At 39.7% G+C, this 16,875-nt stretch overlaps 1 protein-coding gene across 1 annotated transcript in view; it reads right to left on the bottom strand.

Moving 5' to 3' along the window:
• Positions 1 to 394: 394 nt before the first annotated feature.
• The window catches only part of TEX11 (testis expressed 11), a 378,612-nt gene continuing 362,131 nt past the window's right edge, over positions 395 to 16,875 (bottom strand). The window contains exons 29-30 of the mRNA XM_060086496.1: positions 1,117 to 1,281; positions 395 to 445 (exon numbers count right to left, since the gene is read on the bottom strand). Coding sequence (XP_059942479.1) covers positions 395 to 445; positions 1,117 to 1,281 — 216 coding nt within the window. The remainder of the gene's footprint in view (positions 446 to 1,116; positions 1,282 to 16,875) is intronic.

Genomic DNA, 16,875 nt, shown 5'->3' with positions numbered 1-16,875 from the left:
CTCACATGGGCTATTTCTGTGTGTGTGTGTGTGTGTGTGTGTGTGTGTGTGTGTGTGTGTGTGTGTGTGTGTGTGTGTGTGTGTGTGTGTGTGTGTGTGTGTGTGTGTATATATATATATATATATATATATAAAATGTTCCTTAGCTCCTTAGCACTTTGGAAAAAAATAATTTGTCCCCCAGAAATTAGCTGGTCACAGCAGTAAGTCACAATGCTTTTATTTTAGAAAATGTCATTTAACAACATGAAAATAGGGCAGGAGAAAACAGAAACAAAAACTCAAGAGTAACTTTGGTAAGAATTTAAATATTCAACATCTCAGGACCACAAATCTTCAAGTCACTGTCAGCTTGCTCTGTTCTAGCAGTTCTCACTCTTCATTAACAAGGGGGTCATATTTCTTTATTTAATGTTGCCACAAGCTCACGGTACAGAACATGCATCTGGGAAAGAGAACAGCAAATAGATTTCTTGAGAGGAAAGGAAATGTGGGAAATCTTCCCAGACCCATGGTGATGGCATGAGAGTCCAACCTTTACCTTCTGAGACCTGAGGCACCACTCTGGGAAGAACATACAGTACTCACCTGGGGCAAAGGGATCCCATGACACTAGGTCTGTTCACTACAGATAGGCAGAAGAAGGGAGGAAGTACTTAAAACATAAAAGATCCTTTGCTCTTATTTGATACAAAAACTTTTTCTCTATCAAGCTTCTCCTGGTTAGCTAAGGGCCCAGAAGTCTGCTACTCAAAATAGTTCCTGCAGAAAAATGTCTTTTTAAACAGTCATTGTTTGCACAGAGGCTGGTCCTTCCCTACGTGCACTGGCATTGACAGGGATGCATCTTTCCAGAGCCCACTCTTGGCATTCTTCTTAATTAGATTCCATTTTCTATTCCTAAGTTTGCCTTGTTCACCATTCTTCCTGGTTTTCACTATAAAAAATTACTGTTTATAGTCCCATAACTCTTGCACTTCTGTGGAACCACTGAGAGGAACAATGTCAAGATCCTTTCCTAGCCAAGGGAGGCAGGGTTGTGTCCTTAATGAGAGCTATGTAGAACCTCTCTGTCCCTGAGTCATACCATCCACCTGTAGCCCTCTCCCTCCTCACCTGAGTTTCATAGTTTCTCTTAAGGGAGCCAAGGTGGTCAAGGAAACACAGTGCCAGGCCACACCATTTTTCACTAGACATATACTTGTTGCTGCTGTACATAAATATTCCAACATTCCAGGACTTGATCATCAGCCAGACAATCTCCACTTCTGGGTAGCCGTTCTGAAATCCAAGAACAGTGGGTTTACAGTTATTACTGTCACAATCACTGTAGCCCTGACTCTATCAGGGCTGCATCCCAGTATTATTAAACAATGGGTGCTCTGCTGACACTGAGGAAGGAGCCCGCGGCCCCCACGAGCAATCCTGTGCTCCTGGAGAGTAGGAGGAGACCACCTTGAAAGTCTGTCAGCTGTAGGATGCTCCACAGCAAGACCTCATGAAGTGACATATACACTAAAAAAGCAATGAAGCCCTCTTGGACTGAGTTCTGTCTTTCTGGAGCAGGAGAAAAACCTGTATCCTGTTTGGGGCTTCCCTTGTTGCTGTCCTCAGTCGATTATCTCCCCAATACCTATCTCTAATTTTCAGAGAAGGTTGTGAAGCAGCAGTTTTATTGAATCTCTTAATTTCCTTGACCTGAATCAGTCTGTGTTTGGAACAGAAATTATATTAATCTTTATTTTTTGCATATGCATAGAGAGATTTATTTTAAGGAACTGGCTCACACAATGTAGGGGCTGGCAAGTCTGAAATCTGCAGGGTAGTCCAGCAGGCTATAAAATCAGGTAAGACTTGATGTTGTGATCTTGAGTCTGAAATTTGTAGGGCAGGTCAGCAGGCTGGAAACTCAGGCAGAATTTCTGTTAGAATCTTGAGGCAGAATTCCTTCTCCGGGAAACCTCAGATTCCACTTTGAAGGCAAAAACTGATTATGGGGTGTAATCTGTTTTATTGTACTTCAAGTCAACTGATTGTAATTTAAAAATGATCTTTAGTGTTGACAGTATCTACCTAGCTATGAACACAGGGCACATTTCTAAGATGGTCCCTTTGTCTTTTAACATGGCTGATCACAAGATTTTGCAATAGCAAAAAGGATTAGTCTAAGGAGCTACTTTTGCCGTTCTTGTAGAGGAGATGGACCACAGAGGGAGCACTTGTGTGCTCATTCCATGTTAAAGTCCTTCATCTACACAAGAGGTCTCAGGCCCTTGAAGGGGGACATGTGACAGAAGACCTGGGCAGCAGGTTCTTGAGAGTGTCAATGACATTGTCTCAGCTGTCCTTTCACTCATGTGGATCTATAAAAAATTACTATGCATAAAACACTATGAGAATGAGGGTGCTAAGAGTGACAAGACAAAGCTCTTATCCTAAATGACACATAATGCCTCTGGGGAGACAAGGCATCCACGTATAAAGAGGACCACACCAGGAGTGTGATTAAGGGCTAGTCAGAGTGACACAGGCATTAGGTGCTCCAGCTCAGTCAAACAAATGAGCACTGGGCTGGCACAGTCAGAGGTCTAGTCTCTCTGCTTGAAATGCCAGCCCCCCACCCAATCTTTATCCACTTGGTAACTTCTACCTTTTTTTCAAATTAACAAACGGAGTTAGTTATTCCTTTCTCTCTGTTCCCACAGCAAGCTTTACATTCCTCTAATACAACTTATATCACATTGTTTTGAAACTGTGTATATATGTATCTCCTCCAGGCTGAGCTCCTTGAGTACAGGGAATTTTTCTTCTTCATCTTTGTATCCTCAGAGTCCAACACTGTGCCTGACACATAATAAGGGCCCAACAGATATTTGCTGAATGAACAAATGAATTAATATCCAGTTATCTAAAATGCTACCTCCTCAGTCAGGCTTTGCCTGACTCTCCACAATTTATTATCTGTACCACTTTGTTCCTATGGCACTTCGTTCACGGCACCTATTGTCTGTCTCCTTCACTAGGCTGGGAGTTCCTTAAAGGCAGAATGTCATCTACCTTTGCGTATTCACAGCCTGACACATGACCGTGTTGTGATTTTAACTGAATGACTTAACAAATGACTGAACAAATAGACATGATCTTAGAGTCGATGAGCAGGATATCTAGCTATAGAGAGGTTATATGAAATGTCCAGAACAGGCAATTCCAGAGACACAGCAGATTGGCAGTTGCCAGGGGCTGGGGGAGAGGGGAATGGGGAGTGACTGCTAATGGTTATGGGGTTTCTTTTTGGGGTGATGAAAATGTTCTGGATTTGGATACTGGTGATAGTTGCAGAATTTTGTGAATATACTAAAAACCACTGAATTGTATACCTTAAAATTGTGAATTTTATATATGAATTGATATATGAATTGTATTTCAACTTAAAAAATATATACAGAGAAAGAAAAGCGCATTCCATGTGGGCAGAACAGAATCAGTAAAGACTCAGATTGTGCTTGAGACTAAGCACGTCTCGGGGGACTAATAGTCATTTGGCCCAAGCAGACAATTGATGTAGGGAAATTAATGGGAAATAGGACTGGAAATGTAGGATGGGGCTACCTAAGCACTTCCTAGATGCTTTTCCTTAGAACATTAGTGTCATGAAAAATGTTAACAGATGGTGTATAAAAATAGGGTTCTTTAGTCAAATATATTTTGGAAATGCTGCATTCTATATACAACCTCTTGGAGAGTTTTAATGCACATTAGTTCATTAAAAGTTTTAGGAACTTTTACAGTGAAGAAACCATGTAACTTTGTTTAATCCAGAGTATGTAGATCATTTACTAACATCTTGTGGAATGTAATTTGTGAAACATCGGGCTGGAGTGTTAAGGGTTTTGCATAACAGGCCACAGATTTTGGGATTTATTCTGCTGGCAATGAGAAGTCACTGAAACTTTTTGAGAAGGAAAGTTATATGATAAAACTGGAGTTTTAATAAGATTGAAATGCCAGTGGTGTTTAGAACAGACGTGAGTGTGAGAAAACACATACAGCGAGAACTGTTTAAATGGACTTGTAAGAAATGAAGAATGAAGTGGATGAGGGTCAGAAATAGTGACAATGGAAATGGAAAGATGTAAGAAACACTCTAAAGGAAGAATCAGTAGAACTTGGTAACTGATTTGATATGGGGAATGGAAGATAGGTCAATTAAAAATGGCTCTGAAGTACATAGTTTGAGTGGCTGAGAGAATGCTGATACCACTGAAAGAAGAAATTGGAAGGAAATGTTTCTGGGGATAAAGGATCAAGATGATGTTAACTTCTATTTTAATCATGTTGAGATTGTGGTAACTTTGGCGATATCATGTGGGCTGTTGCAGATATGGACTGGAACTCAGGTAATAGTTGAAAAATACCAATCCACTTAAAGGACAGAGTATAGAATATGGAGAAGGAAAGAGTAGAGAATATTGGAAATGTTCATAGTTCGGTGGCAAGAGGGAAAAGATAACACAGAAGAGTGATGAGAACATAAAGGACAAAAGAAGAGACAATTTCAATAAGGAGGCAGTGGTCAATAATGAAGGCCAGGGTAAAGAAAGAGGGCATCAAATTTATCTAGGAGGCAGTAATTAGTGGAGTACTGTGTGGCTAGCAGTACAGAGAGTGATGGAAAGAGTGGCTCAAGATGAGGACAGACAGGTACGCAGGACCTTGTAGGCCACGTTTAGGAATTTGGTTTTTAAGAGCAATGAGAAACTACTGAAGAAGATTAAGCAAGGTCACATATATTCGAAAATTTAAAAGATCACTCTGGTTGCTGGATGGAGAAATGAAGAAAGCAAGAGATGCAAGAAGACCAGCTAAAAGGTTCCTGCAGTAGCTGAGGTAAGAGATGATAACCTGAACTAGGTTGTTGATGGTGGAAGATGGGAAAAAGTAAATGAATATACGATATTTAGGAGGCAGAACTGACAGGACTTAGTGATAGATTAGAAATGGGAGTGAGGGAGGAATTGAGGATGACTCCGAGATGTTTGGCTTGGGCAACTGGAGGAATGATGGTGCCATTCAATGAGTTAGGGAACTGGAGGAGTTTTATTTTCATTTGTGTTAGCTACTCTCATGTCCAGCACTGCTCAGGAGAATCATTCATCTTCAACGAAGAAATGCAACCGTGCAGCTACTCACCCAGGTGCAACATAGGCTTGCCTGTGGTAACATACAAATCAATGCCAGCAAGTAGAGATGTTTGCGCTTATGATTTTCTGGGGCTCATATTTGAAGCCAGTTTTCTCTGTCTTCAACATCTTAATAAACATGGCAGTCTTACATATCTCTAACAAAACTGTACGTGTTTTGGAACACAAATACTGTCTTTTTAGGCTCTCTTCAGGGTTACTGAAGTGAATATTGTGTACATCAGCTTTACTGAGATATAATTCACATACCATACAATTTACCTACTTAAAAGTGTACAGGGCTTCCCTGGTGGCGCAGTGGTTTAGAGTCTGCCTGCCAATGCAGGGGACGTGGGTTCGAGCCCTGGTCTGGGAGGATCCCACATGCCGCGGAGCAACTAGGCCCGTGAGCCACAACTACTGAGCCTGTGCGTCTGGAGCCTGTGCTACGCAACAGGAGAGGCTGCGATAGTGAGGGGCCCACGCACTGCAATGAAGAGTGGCCCCTGCCTGCCACAAATAGAGAAAGCCCTCACATAGAAACGAAGACCCAACACAGCCAAAAATAAATATAAATAAATAAATTTGAAAAAAAAGCATCCAAACCATGAAAGTTGCTAAAAAAAAGTGTACAATTCAATGGCTTTTATTTAGTACATTCACAGACTTCTGCCACCATCACCACAGTCAATTGTAGAATATTTTCATCCCCCTAAAAGGGAACCCCCAATGCCCATTAGCAGTCACTCTCCATCTCCCCCAATAACCCCCATCTCTGTCTTTTATAGATTGGCCTATTCTGGACATTTCAGATAAATGTCCAGAGCCACACAGTATGTAGTCCTTTATGACTGGCATCTTTCACTTAGCATAATGTTTTCAAGGTCCATCCATGTTGTAGCATGTGTCAATACTTCATTCTTTGTTATGGCCAATTAATATTCTATCGTATGGAAAAAAAATATTCTATTGTATGGAAATACCACATTTTGCTTATCCATTCATCAGTTGATAGACATTTGGGTTGCTCCCACTTTTGGCTGCTATGAACATTTGTGTACAAGTCTTTGTTTGGCATTTGTTTTCATTTCTTATGGGTATATACCTAGAAGTGAAATTGCTGGGTCATATGGTAACTTCTCGTTTAACTTTCTAAGGAACTTAGCCAGACTGTTTTCCAAAGCAGCTGTACCACTGTACAGTAACACGGTGTATGAGGGCACCAATTTCTCCACATCCTTGTCAGTACTTGTTATTATCTGTCTTTTTGACTATAGTCATCTTAGTGGGTGTCAAGTGGTAGATCACTGTGTTTCGATTTGCCTATCTCTGATGACTAATGATGTCAAGAATCTTTCCATATGCTTACTGGTCATTTGAATATCTTTGGAGAATTGCCTACTCAGATCTTTGCCCATTAAAAAAAATTAGTTCTCTTTATATTATCGAGTTGTAAGAGCTCTTTATAGATTCTAAGTACAAGTTCTTTAACAAATATATGATTTCCAACATTTACTGCCATTCTGTGGGTTGTCTTTTCACTTCTTTGATGGTCCTTCACAGAAAGCTTTAGTTTTGCTGATATCTAGTTAATTGATTTTTTATTTTATTGCTTGTTCTCTTGGTGTCATACCTAAGAAAACACTGTGTAACCCAGGGTTACAAAGATTTAAGCCTATACTTCTAAAAGTTTTATTATTTTAGCTTATATATAATTATAGTTTTATAATTTTAGCTCTTTCATTTAGGTCTTTGATCCATTTCGAGATAGGGGTCCAAACTTCATTCTTTACCATGTGGCTACACACTTGTCCCAGAACCATTGTTAGAAAGACTACTTTTTCACATAGAATAGTCTTCACAATCTGGTCAAAAATCAACTGACCATAAAGGTGAGGGTTTGTTTCTGGACTCTTAATTCTATTTCACTGATCTCTATGTCTATCCTTATGTCAGTACCACACTGTCTTGATTACTATAGGTTTGTGGTAAGTTTTGAAATAGACAATGCAACAATAATAGTTTTAATTACTTCATATAATTTTATGTGTTTTATAGAAGCTAAGAGAAGTAAAGAATGAAAGCATATATTTATAATTTGTTATATTAACTTTCTTATTTACCATTTCTGGTTCTTTTCCTTTCTTCCCATGGCTTAGAGTTATTCTCTAGTGTCATTCCTTATTCCCAAACTGGCTCCCACCTTCCTTCTTTGTGCTGTTATTTTTTATTTTTTATTTTTTATTTTTTTATTTTATTTTTTTTTTGCTGTACGCGGGCCTCTCACTGCTGTGGCCTCTCCCGTTGCGGAGCACAGGCTCCGGACACACAGGCTCCGCGGCCATGGCTCGCGGGCCCAGCCGCTCCGCGGCATGTGGGATCTTCCGGGATCAGGGCACGAACCCGTGTCCCCTGCATTGGCAGGCGGACTCTCAACCACTGCGCCACCAGGGAAGCCCTGTGCTGTTATTTTTATATTACATTTTATACAATAAAAGCCCAACAAACAATTATATGTTTTATACATTTGCTTTTTAAATAATACAATAGAAGAAAGAAAAAGAAATATGCATTTATACTGTTGTATAATTACCTAATTACCAATGCTTTTTGTTTCACTTGCTATCAACCTAAAGAACTTCCTTTAGTATTTCTTGCAGGCAGGTCAGCTAGCAAGAAAATTCTCCGTTTTTCTTTATCTGCTAATATCTTCATTTTTGTGAGGTAATTTTGCTGATTATAGGATTCCTGGTTAGCTGTTATTTTTTTCCTATCATTCTGAATATGCCACTGCCTTCTGGTCCCCACTGTTTCTGGTGAGAAGTCAACAGTTACTCTCATTGGGGTTCCTTTTATTTTCAACCATTTAAAAAAATTGAAGTATAGTTAATTTACAATGTTGTGTTAGTTTCAGATGTACAGCAAAGTGATTCAGATTCTTTTACATTATAAGTTATTACAAGATTTTGAATACAGTAAGTCCCCTACATACGAATGAGTTCCATTCCGAGAGCACGTTCCTAAGTCCAACAAAGTTAACCTAGGTACCCAACTAACACAATCAGCTATATAGTACTGTACTATTATAGGTTTATAATACTTTTCACACAAATAATACATAAAAAACAAACACACAAAATAAAGAAAACATTTTTAATCTTACAGTACAGTACCTTGAAAAGTACATTAGTACAGTACAACAGCTGGCATACAGGGGTTGGCATCGAGTGAACAGGCAAGAAGAGTTACTGACTGGAGGAGGGAGAGGAGGAGGGAGACGGCAGAGCTGAAGGATTATCAGCAGTAGGAGACGGAGGGCAAGCTGCAATTTCACTCACGCCTTACATGATTGGACATGCAAATGCACGTTTGCATCTTTGAAAGTCTGCAACTTGGAGGTTCGTATGTAGGGGACTTACTGTATAGTTCCCTGTGCTATATAGTAGGTCCTTGTTGTTTATCTATTTCATACCTAGTAGTGTGTATCTGTTAATCCCAAGCTCTTAATTTATCTCCCCTCACCCAATGCTATCCACTTTGGTAACCATAAGTTTGTTTTCTAGGTCTGTGAGTCTATCTCTGTTTTGTAAATAAGTTCATTTGTATCATTTTTTTTAGATTCTACATATAAGTGATAACATAACATTTGTCTTTCTCTATCTGACTTACTTCACTTAATATGATAATCTCTTGGTCCATCCATGTTGCTGCAAATGGCATTATTTTATTTTTTCTTATAGCTGAGTAATATTCCATTGTGTGTGTATGTATGCAACTATATATTACACACACACACAAACACACCATATCTTCTTTATCCATTCATCTGTTGTTGAACATTTGGGTTGCTTCCATTTCTTGGCTATTGTAAATAGTGCTGCTATGAATACTGGGGTGCATGTACCTTTTCAAATTAGAATTTTCTCCAGATATATGCCTGGGAGTACAACTGTTGGATGATATGGTAACTCTTAGCTTTTTAAGGAACCCCCATACTGTTTTCCACAGTGGCTGCACCAATGTGCATTCCCACCAACAGTGTAGGAGGATTCCATTTTCTCCATACCCTCTCCTGCATTTATTACTTGTAGACTTCTTAATGATGGCTATTCTGACTGGTGTTGAGTTGATACCCTGTTGTAGTTTTGATTTGAATTTTCTCCAATATTTAGTGATGTTAAGCATCTTTTTTTTTTGCTTAATAAATATTTTGAATGATTTAATGCATGAATATGGAGGAATGAATACACAAGAAAGTAAACATGACATTTTAATAAAGAAAAATGTGAAGAGACTGAAAAGAGAAACACACTAAAATAGCTATAAGTAGAATATATTACCCTATTGAGAGACAATGACTTTTATATTAATAGAAAAAAGTTCACATCTATTGTTTCCAAGACATGGCTCTTCAGACAAAATTGGAAAGCAGTGTTGTAAATATAGGATAGGCCTGCTATCCCATGCCATGAAAAGCAACAGAAAAGAGAAAACATTAACTGGGAGAAAAGAATGTTACCTTTTTTCTTTCTTCTTTTTATATAGCAGGTTCTTACTAGTCATCAATTTTATACTCATCAGTGTATACATGTCAATCCCAATAGCCCAATTCATCACACCACCACCTCCATGGCTTTTCCCCCTTGGTGTCCATACATTTGTTCTATATATCTGTGTCTCAATTTCTGCCCTGAAAACCGGTTCATCTGTACCATTTTTCTAGTTTCCACATATATGCGTTAATATACGATATTTGTTTTCCTCTTTCTTACATCATTCGGTATGACAGTCTCTAGATCCATCCACGTCTCAACAAATGACCCAATTTCGTTCCTTTTTATGGCTGAGTAATATTCCATTGTATATATGTACCACATTTTCTTTATCCATTCGTCTGAGGATAGGCATTTAGGTTCCATGACCTGGCTATCGTAAATAGTGCTGCAATGAACACTGGAGTGCATGTGTCTTTTTGAGTTGTGGTTTTCTCTGGGTATATGTCCAGTAGTGGGATTGCTGGATCATATGGTATTTCTATTTTTAGTTTTTTAAGGAACCTCCATACTGTTCTCCATAGTGGCTGTATCAGTTTACATTCCCACCAACAATGCAATGAGGGTTCCCAGCATTGTTTGTAGATTTTCTAATGAAGCACATTCTAACTGATGTGAGGTGATACCTCATTGCAGTTTTGATTTGCATTTCTCTAATAATTAGTGATGTTGAGCAACTCTTCATGTGCTTCTTGGGCATCTGTATGTCTTGGAGAAATGTCTATTTAGGTCTTCTGCCCATTTTTGGATTGGGTTGTTTGTTTTTTTAGTATCAAGCTGCATGAACTGTTTATATATTTTGGAGATTAATCCTTTGTCCATTGATTCGTTTGCAAATATTTTCTCCCATTCCGATGGTTGTCTTTTCGTCTTGTTTATGGTTTCCTTGGATGTGCAAAAGCTTTTAAGTTTCATTAGGACCCATTTGTTTATTTTTGTTTTTATTTCCATTACTCTAGGAGGTGGATCAAAAAAGATCTTGCTGAGGAGAGGAGAAGATGGCGGAAGAGTAAGACACAGAGATCACCTTCCTCCCCACAGATACACCAGAAATTCATCTACATGAGGAACAACTCCTACACAACACCCACTGAACGCTGGCAGAAGACCTCAGACCCCCCAAAAGGCAAGAAACTCCCCACGTACCTGGGTAGGGCAAAAGAAAAAAGAATAAACAGAGACAAAAGGATAGGGACAGGACCTGCACCAGTGGGAGGGAGCCGGGAAGGAGGAAAGGTTTCCACACACTAGGAAGCCCCTTCGTGGGTGGAGACTGTGGGTGGCGGAGGGGGGAAGCTTTGGAGCCGCGGAAGAGAGCACAGCAACAGGGGAGCGGAGGGCAAAGCGGAGAGATTCCCGCACAGAGGATCGGTGCCAACCAGCACTCACCAGCCCGAGAGGCTTGTCTGCTCACCCGCCGGGGAGGGCGGGGCTGGGAGCTGAGGCTCGGGTTTCGGGTTTCGGTTGGAGCGCAGGGAGAGGACTGGGGTTGGCGGCGTGAACACAGCCTGCGGGGTTAGTGCACCACGGCTGGCCGGGAGGGAGTCCGGGAAAAAGTCTGGACCTGCCGAAGAGGCAAGAGACTTTTTCTTCCCTCTTTGTTCCCTGCTGCGCAAGGAGAGGGGATTAAGAACGCTGTTTAAAGGAGCTCCAGAGATGGGTGCAAGCCGCGGCTAAAAGCGCGGAACCCAGAGATGGGCGTGGGACGCTGGGGCTGCTGCCGCCGCCGCCAAGAGGCCTGTGTGCGAGCGCAGGTCACTGTCCAACGCCCCCTTTCCGGGGAGCCTGTGCAGCCAGCCACTGCTGGGGTCACGGGATCCGGGGATGGCTTCCCTGGGAGAGCGCACGGCGCACCTTGGGCTGGTGCAACATCACGCCGGCCTCTGCCGCCGCAGGCTCACCCCGCACTCCGTACCCCTCCCTCCCCTTGGCCTGAGTGAGCCAGAGCCCCCGAAGCAGCTGCTCCTTTAACCCCGTCCTGTCAGAGTGAAGAACAGACGCCCTCCGGCGACCTACATGCAGAGGCGGGGCCAAATCCAAAGCTGAAACCCGGGAGCTGTGAGAATAAAGAAGAGAAAGGGAAATCTCTCCCAGCACCTTCAGAAGCAGCGGATTAAAGCTCCACAATCAACTTGATGTACCCTGCATCTGTGGAATACATGAATAGACAACGAATCATCCCAAATTGAGGAGGCGGACTTTGAGAGCAAGAATTATGATTTTTTCCCCTTTTCCTCTTTTTGTGAATGTGTATGTGTATGCTTCTGTGTGAGATTTTGTCTGTACAGCTTTGCTTCCACCATTTGTCCCAGGGTTCTTCTATCCGACCGTTTTTAAATTTTTTTTAAATTATTTTTTAATTTTAATAACTATTATATTTTATCATACTTTATTCTATTTTACTTTCTCTCTTTCTTCCTACCTTCCATCCTTCCTCCCTCCCTCCTTTTTTCTTTCCTTCTTTCCTTCTTTCTTTCTCTAGCTCTCTCTCTCTCTCTCTCTCTCTCTCTTTCTTTCTTTCTTCTACTAATTTTTTCTTACTACTTTTTCTCCCTTTGATTCTGAGCCGGGTGGATGAAAGGCTCTTGGTGCTGCAGCCAGGAGTCAGTGCTGTGCCTCTGAGGTGGGAGAGCCAACTTCAGGACACTGGTCCACAAGAGACCTCCCAGGTCCACATAATAACAAACGGAGAAAATCTCCCAGAGATCTCCATCTCAACACCAGCACCCAGCTTCACTCAACGACCAGCAAGCTAGAGTGCTGGACACCCTATGCCAAACAACTGGCAAGACAGGAACACAACCCCACCCATTAGCAGGGAGGCTGCCTAAAATCATAATAAGGCCACAGACACCCCAAAACACACCACCAAACATGGACCTGTCCACCAGAAAGACAAGATCGAGCCTCATCCACCAGAACACAGGCAACAGTCCCCTCCAACAGGAAGCCTACACAACCCACGGAAACAACCTTAGCCACTGGGGACAGACACCAAAAACAACGGGAACTACAAACCTGCAGCCTGCAAAAAGGAGACCACAAACACAGTAAGATAAGCACAATGAGAAGACAGAAGAACACACAGCAGGTGAAGGAGCAAGATAAAAACCTACCAGACCTAACAAATGAAGAGGAAATAGGCAGTCTACCTGAAAAAGAATTCAGAATAATGATAGTAAAGAGGATCAAAAATCTTGGAAATAGAATAGACAAAATGCAAGAAACAGTTAACAAGGACCTAGAAGAACTAAAGATGAATCAAGCAACGATTAGAAACACAATAAATGAAGTGAAAAATACTCTAGATGGGATCAAGAGCAGAAAAACTGAGGCAGAAGAACGGATAAGTGAAGTGGAAGATAAAATAGTGGAAATAACTGCTGCAGAGCAAAATAAAGAAAAAAGAATGAAAAGAACTGAGGACAGTCTCAGAGACCTCTGGAACAACATTAAAAACACCAACATTCGAATTATAGGGGTTCCAGAAGAAGAAGACAAAAGGAAAGGGACTGAGAAAATATTTGAAGGGATTATAGTTGAAAACTTCCCTAATATGGGAAAGGAAATAGTTAATCAAGTCCAGGAGGCACAGAGAGTCCCATACAGAATAAATCCAAGGAGAAATATGCCAAGACACATAATAATCAAACTGTCAAAAATTAAACACAAAGAAAACATATTAAAAGCAGCAAGGGAAAAACAACAAATAACACACAGGGAATCCCCATCAGGTTAACAGCTGATCTTTCAGCAGAAACTCTACAAGCCAGAAGGGAGTGGCAGGACATATTTAAAGTGATGAAGGAGAAAAACCAGCAACCAAGTTTACTCTACCCAGCAAGGATCTCATTCAGATTTGATGGAGAAATTAAAACCTTTACAGACAAGCAAAAGCTGAGAGAGTTCAGCACCACCAACAGCTTTACAACAAATGCTAAAGGGACTTCTCTAGGCAAGAAACACAACAGAAGGGAAATACCTACAATAACGAACCCCCAAAAATTAAGAAAATGGGAAGAGGAACATACATATCGATAATTACCTTAAATATAAATGGACTAAATGCTCCCACCAAAAGACACAGACTGGCTGAATGGATACAAAAACAAGACCCATATATATGCTGTCCACAAGAGACCCACTTCAGACCTAGAGACACATACAGACTGAAAGAGAGAGGATGGAAAAAGATATTCCATGCAAATGGAAATCAAAAGAAAGCTGGAATAGCAATCCTCATATCAGACAAAATAGACTTTAAAATAAAGACTATTAGAAGAGACAAAGAAGGACACTACATAATGATCAAGGGATCGATCCAAGAAGGTATAACAATTGTAAAAATTTATGCACCCAACATAGGAGCACCTCAATACATAAGGCAAACGCTAACAGCCATAAAAGGGAAAATCGACAGTAACACACTCATAGTAGGGGACTTCAACACCCCACTTTCACCAATGGACAGATCATCCAAAATGAAAATAAATAAGGAAACACAAGCTTTAAATGATACATTAAACAAGATGAACTTAATTGATATTTATAGGACATTCCATCCAAAAACAACAGAATACACATTTTTCTCAAGTGCTCATGGAACATTCTCCGGGATAGATCATATCTTGGGTCACAAATCAAGCCTTGGTAAATTTAAGAAAATAGAAATTGTATCAAGTATCTTTTCCGACCACAATGCTATGAGACTAGACATGAATTACAGGAAAAGGTCTGTAAAAAATACAAACACATGGAGGCTAAACAATACACTACTCAATAACGAAGTGATCACTGAAGAAATCAGAGAGGAAATTAAAAAATACCTAGAAACAAATGACAATGGAGACACGACGACCCAAAACCTATGGGATGCAGCAAAAGCAGTTCTAAGGGGGAAGTTTATAGCAATACAATCCCACCTTAAGAAACAGGAAACATCTCGAGTAAACAACCTGACCCTGCACCTAAAGCAATTAGAGAAAGAAGAACAAAAAAACCCCAAAGCTAGCAGAAGGAAAGAAATCATAAAGATCAGATCAGAAATAAATGAAAAAGAAATGAAGGACACGATAGCAAAGATCAATAAAACTAAAAGCTGGTTCTTTGAGAAGATAAACAAAATTGACAAACCATTAGCCAGACTCATCAAGAAAAGAAGGGAGAAGACTCAAATCAATAGAATTAGAAATGAAAAAGGAGAAGTAACAACTGACACTGCAGAAATACAAAAGGTCATGAGAGATTACTACAAGCAACTCTATGCCAATAAAATGGACAACCTGGAAGAAATAGACAAATTCTTAGAAACAGATAATTTGAACAGACCAATCACTAGAAGTGAAATAGAATCTGTAACAATAATAAAAAGTCCCTGCAAAAAAAAAAGTCCAGGACTGGATGGCTTCACTGGGGAATTCTATCAAATAAACAAAGAACTTATACCTATCCTTCTCAAACTATTCCAAAAAACTGAGGAGGAGGGAACACTCCCAAATTCATTCTATGAAGCCACTATCACCCTGATACCAAAACCAAAGACACTACAATAAAAGAAAATTATAAGCCAATATCTTTGACAAATATAGAGGCAAATATCCTCAAAAAATATTTTTAGCAAACCCAATACAATAATACATAAAAAGGATCATACACCATGTTCAAGTTGGATTCAATCCAGGGTCGCCATGATGCTTCAATATATGCAAATCAATCAATGTGATACACCACATTAATAAAAGACAAAAACCACATGATTATCTCAATAGACACAGAAAAAGTGCTTGATAAAATTCAACATCCATTCATGATAAAAACTCTCACCCATCAAGGTGTGTATAGAGGGAACATATCTGAACACAATAAAAGCCATTTACGACAAACCGACAGCCACATAATACTCAACGGTGAAAAGATGAAAGCCTTCTCAATAAATTCAGGAACAAGACAAGGATGCCCACTCTCACTACTTCTCTTCACCATAGTATTTGAAGTCCTAACCACAGCCATCAGAGAAGAAAAATAAATAAAAAGTATCCAAATTGGAAGGGAAGAAGTAAAACTGTGACTATTTGTAGATAACATGATACTCTCTATAGAGCACCCTAAAGACTCCACACAAAAACTATTAGAAGTGATAAAAGAATTCAGAAAGGTAGCAGGCTACAAGATTAATATAGAGAAATCTGTTGCATTTTTTTGCACTAACAATAAAATATCAGAAAAAGAAAGTTTAAAATAATTCCTATTTAAAACTGCATCAAAAATACCTAGGGATAAACTTAATCAAGGAGGTGAAAGACCTATATGCTGAAAACGATAAAACACTGATAAAGGAAACTGAATATGATTCAAAGAAATGGAAATATATCCCATGCTCTCGGACCGGAAGAATTAATATTGTTGAAATGGCCATACCGCCCAGAGCAATCTACAGATTTAATGTCATCCGTATCAAAATACCCATGACATTTCCCACAGAACTAGAACAAACAATCCTAAAATTTATATGGAACCACAAAAGACCCAGAATTGCCAAAGCAAGCCTGGAGAAAAAGAACAAAGCTGGAGGCATAACCCTCCCAGACTTCAGACACTACTACAAAGCTACAGTAATAAAAATGGCATGGTACTGACAGAAAAAGACATACGGATCAATGGAACAGAATAGAGAGCTTAGAAATATACCCACACACTAACGTTTAATTAATCTATGACAAAGGAGGCAAGAATATACAATAGAGAAAAGACAGTCTCTTCAGCAAGTGGTGTTGGGAAAGCTGGACAGTTACATGTAATAAAATTAGAACACTTCCTCACACCATATACAAAAATAAACTCAATATGGTTTAAAGACCTAAATATAATATAAGACATGATGCCAAAAAACTCCTAGAAGTGAACATAGGCAAAACATTCCCTGACATAAATCATAGCAATATTTTCTTATGTCAGTCTCCCAGGGCAAAAGAAATAAAAGCAAATTATAAGCTTTTGCACAGCAAAGGAAACAAACAACAAAACAAAAAGACAACCTACAGAATGGGAGAAAATATTTGCAAATGATGCAACCAACGGGGGTTTAATATCCAAAATATAAAAACAGCTTATAAAACTCAATATCAAAAAAAATCAATCAAAAA

This window comes from Mesoplodon densirostris, chromosome X (assembly GCF_025265405.1).
Source record: "Mesoplodon densirostris isolate mMesDen1 chromosome X, mMesDen1 primary haplotype, whole genome shotgun sequence".
Classification (NCBI taxonomy): Eukaryota; Metazoa; Chordata; class Mammalia; order Artiodactyla; family Ziphiidae; genus Mesoplodon; species Mesoplodon densirostris.
Note: the sequence above shows the minus strand (reverse complement) of the source record. Positions and strands in the feature narration are given on the sequence as shown.